General features: G+C 38.9%; 1 protein-coding gene across 1 annotated transcript; it reads right to left on the bottom strand.

The window, feature by feature from the left end:
* Positions 1 to 837: 837 nt before the first annotated feature.
* On the bottom strand, positions 838 to 1,982 carry LOC133870461 (uncharacterized). Its single transcript, XM_062307591.1, has one exon. The coding sequence runs from the start codon at positions 1,858 to 1,860 to the stop codon at positions 1,009 to 1,011; it is 852 nt and encodes a 283-aa protein (XP_062163575.1). The 5' UTR covers positions 1,861 to 1,982; the 3' UTR covers positions 838 to 1,008.
* Positions 1,983 to 3,930: the final 1,948 nt, after the last annotated feature.

Raw genomic sequence — 3,930 nt, 5'->3', positions numbered from 1 at the left:
ACCCTAAAATTTAATTCCATAAATTCCCACGTGTTTAAACACTCGAGAAACATGTACAAATAGTACCCAATTTGGTAATGGAAAGCCATCTAACAACGCCCAACCATGGCAATTCTTGTTAAAAATCCAATTAACTTATCTGTTTTTGTTATCTGCTGTTAGCCAAAACATCCCAAACACCACTAATGCCAAAGACTAGGCTAAGGGTGCTACCCCTGCTGGGTTCAATAGAAGTTTAGGAGGTATACATAAAAGTAATCAACACATAACCCAAGTCCATAGGAGTACACAAGAGAAACACCTAACTAGAAATACAACAATTTCAACATGTAAGTACTGATTCTCTTGATCACCTATATTACTTGATTGCTGATTATGACAATCCTGAAGCAATCAAAGAACTTATTTCCCTCCTTTCTTTCTTTCTGGCTCCTTTTTTTTTGGAAAAAAAAAATATGCAATTCTAGTAACAACTTAAAACACAATTTTTCACCCTTGCATGTAAAAGAGATATTTTGTGGGGGAAAAAAATGAGGTAATGATAGCCATGTCATGTTTGCATATATGGATAAATCAAATACAAGGTGAAATTAGCCTTGCATGAACCTATAATTGTTCCTGTATTCTGTGAGATTACTATCACTCAGTTCTTAAACACGACAGTATAACCATTATGATCCAACCTCTCAGCAAAGTTCACCCAAACCTCTTTACAAGCTAGACGAAGAACTTTACTGAAGAAAAACTTCTGAATAAGCTTAACAAACAAATGTACCAAAATTACCATGGCTATTAAAGTGGTAATTTCAAAGCAGATGAAGAAAACCAAACACCACGTTACCAAACTTTTAACCAGCATATATAAAACCTTTCAGTATCGGAACTATCTAATAGCTAAACAAAAAATTACAATTCGAATTACACATCAAAATTTACAACTTTCGCTAAAATCCTTAAACACGGTGTACAAAAATAAGCAGTAATCGATCAGTACAGTACCTCCGAGCATCAAGAAGACGGAAACACGTCCTTGACGGCCGAGGCGGCCGTCAAGTAATTGAGCGTGTTCCGCAAGGTCTCCTTCTCCCTCTTCAGCCTCGCCGCCGTGTCCTCCAACTCCAGCAGCGCCTGCTGCTCTCTCGGCGCGCCCTCGAATGTGCTCCCGACGAAGAACGAAAACGGCGTCGGAAAGAGGTTCCGGCGAAGGTCCTGTGCCTCCTTCTCCGGCTTCCCACCGAGCCGGTTCGAGAGCCGAATCACGTCCTTCATGTGCCCCTCCACCTCGCTCGCCAACTCCTCTAGATCCTCTTCCCCGTCGCCGGACGGCCGGTCCTCCAGCCAAGTCACCTCGGCGACCAGGTAGGGCTTGGTCCGCACCAGATTGGTCACTCGGAACCGTTCCTGGCCCTTGCAGATGAGGAAGAACCGGTCGTCGACGAGGCGCTCGTGCTTCACCACCTCCCCGACGCAGCCGACCTCCGCGGTGCCCGAAACGGAGTCGGAGTAGATAACGCCAAACCGGAGATCGGTCTGGAGGAGCGTGTGCATCATCATCCGGTATCGGAGCTCGAAGATCTGGAGCGGGAGGATCGCGCCGGGGAAGAGCACGAGCGGGAGAGGGAAGAGCGGGAGCTCCACCACGTCGTTCGACTTGGGTGGATTCGTGTGGTGCTTCTCAGAGAAAGACGAGGCCGAGCACCGAAGCAGGGAGCTGCGTTTTCTTCGCAAAGAACTGCGTTTCGAAGAGAGCAATACAGGGTTTGGGTTTAAGGGGGACGACGGAATACTGTTAGCGTTTAGAGTGGGCTTGTGAGAGAGCGATGAAGAGGAAGACGAGGGAATGAGGTGAAGAAGCGCCATTTTCTTAATCTCTGTATGTTTAAGAGATAGAGAGGGAGGATTTGTTAATTGCCATTACGCTGCTTCCCTTTGCATTGGGTTTGGAAAATCTAGTGGTTTTGAGAGGGAGAGGGAGAGGGGGTGTGGATAACGTGAAGAGGGGGGGGATATTTGGATGTGGTTTTGGATTTCCCACGTGGGAGAGATTGAGTTGGTGGCACGTGCACTTACTTGCTGCACACGTGGTGGTGCTGGTGCCTCTTGTTTGCTGCATCACTTTCACGTTTCAATCAGGGAGAACGATCTTCGACTCGGGATTATTCGGATCGTTTCGGTTTATACGGAAGAATGGTAATGGAATTTCTGGTCCTCAAAATATTTATAAGGAAAATAATTGCTAAATTGGTTTGTCTGGTTTCGAATTCTGATAGAAGAAATGATTCATTTCTTTTCATTTCCATGGTCCTTCTCCGTCCTTAAAATTTTATTATTCTTTCATCATTCTTTGTTGATGTGGCATCGTCAATTTATCACTGAATTCTTTTTTTTTTTAAATTAAAATTAATCTAAAGATAAATTGACAATATCACGTCAACAGAAAATGATAGGAGAATGACCGGAGAATAATGTATAGCACATCTCATCTCACATATTCACATATTCAACGATGATTTTGAAAAATAAGAGAAGGACCACACTGTCTCTTCTGATAAATAGTTCTTTGGTGCCCTCCTCCCGATGATCTTATCAAAGTCAATTGGGATGCTTCTATTAACATTACAAAAGAGTGGATTGGTATTGGTGTTGTGGCAAGAGATCATTATGAAAATGTCCTTTGAGCAAAGTCCCTCACTAAAATGGTTGTAGCTGCTCTAAAGTTAGCGGAGGCTATGGCAGCTTATGAGGCAATGGTATTTTGTAAAGAAGTGGGATTTTTTGAGATTATGCTGGAAGGGGATGCAAAACAAGTTGTAGATGATGTGAACTCAAGATCCCAAAAATATGACGGGTCTGGACGTTTTGTGGAAGGTATAATCATGGAAATGCAAAGACAACAACGAGTTTCTATCTCTCATGTAAGTAGAGAAGTTAACAATATTGCTCATCTATTAGCAAAAGAGGCCTCTACAAAAGAGATGGACTGTTTTTGGCTTGAAGAATGTCCTACTTTTATTTTGAATGCTGTACTTAGGGAGACTTTGTCTTCCTAGATCCCCCTCTTTTTTTTTGGGTCAATTTGTTTACATTAATGAAGATTGGCTACTTTATTCAAAAAAAAAAAAAAGTAACTAAACGCATTTTTAGGGGAAAAATAAATAAATAAATAAATTTCCTTATAAAAGTTGACATAATTTGTTAATATGTTACATCATCGTCAATCATATATTGTGACATGTGTCAATTATAATAAGAAAAAAAAAATTATTAAAATGTATATATCAAGACAATAATATATTTGGCTTTACCATTTTGCAAGTTTTAAATGCATATTTTGAAACAAAATTGTGTAAAGTGTCATTTTTTAAAACTGTGGTTGAAAAAATGACGATTTAAAAGATACTTAACAACACTATTTTCTTTTTCTTTTTTTTTTTTTTTAAAATGTAAATTTTATCAAAATTTATAAAAATCACATTTTTATTAATTGTGTCTTTTCAAATTCCATGATTTGCTACCACTAAACAAAACTGGCACTTATTAAAATGATTATCGGTATCCAAAGAAATGATTGATATTAACATCAGGAATTCCTAGAGAAATACAATAACCCATTTTAAAAAGAAATCATTCTAAAAACTTCACTAATTATTTTACCATCATAAAACCCACATGTTTGACGGAAAATTAAAAGAGAAATATAATATAATACACATTCATTATATTCTTAGTTTATTGGTATAATGTGACCGTGTCTATTAATTATCGACTTTTTTTTTTTTAATAAGGGTCGATCCAAAGATAACAAACACTATCACATCAACCCATTAAAATAAGGCTGTAGTATATAGCATTACTCAAAAGAAAATCTCAATGAACCGTGTTAATCCAATTTAAAGAAACAATACAATCCTATACAATTTATTGTGGTTT

Source organism: Alnus glutinosa, chromosome 6 (assembly GCF_958979055.1).
Source record: "Alnus glutinosa chromosome 6, dhAlnGlut1.1, whole genome shotgun sequence".
NCBI lineage: Eukaryota > Viridiplantae > Streptophyta > Magnoliopsida > Fagales > Betulaceae > Alnus > Alnus glutinosa.
Note: the sequence above shows the minus strand (reverse complement) of the source record. Positions and strands in the feature narration are given on the sequence as shown.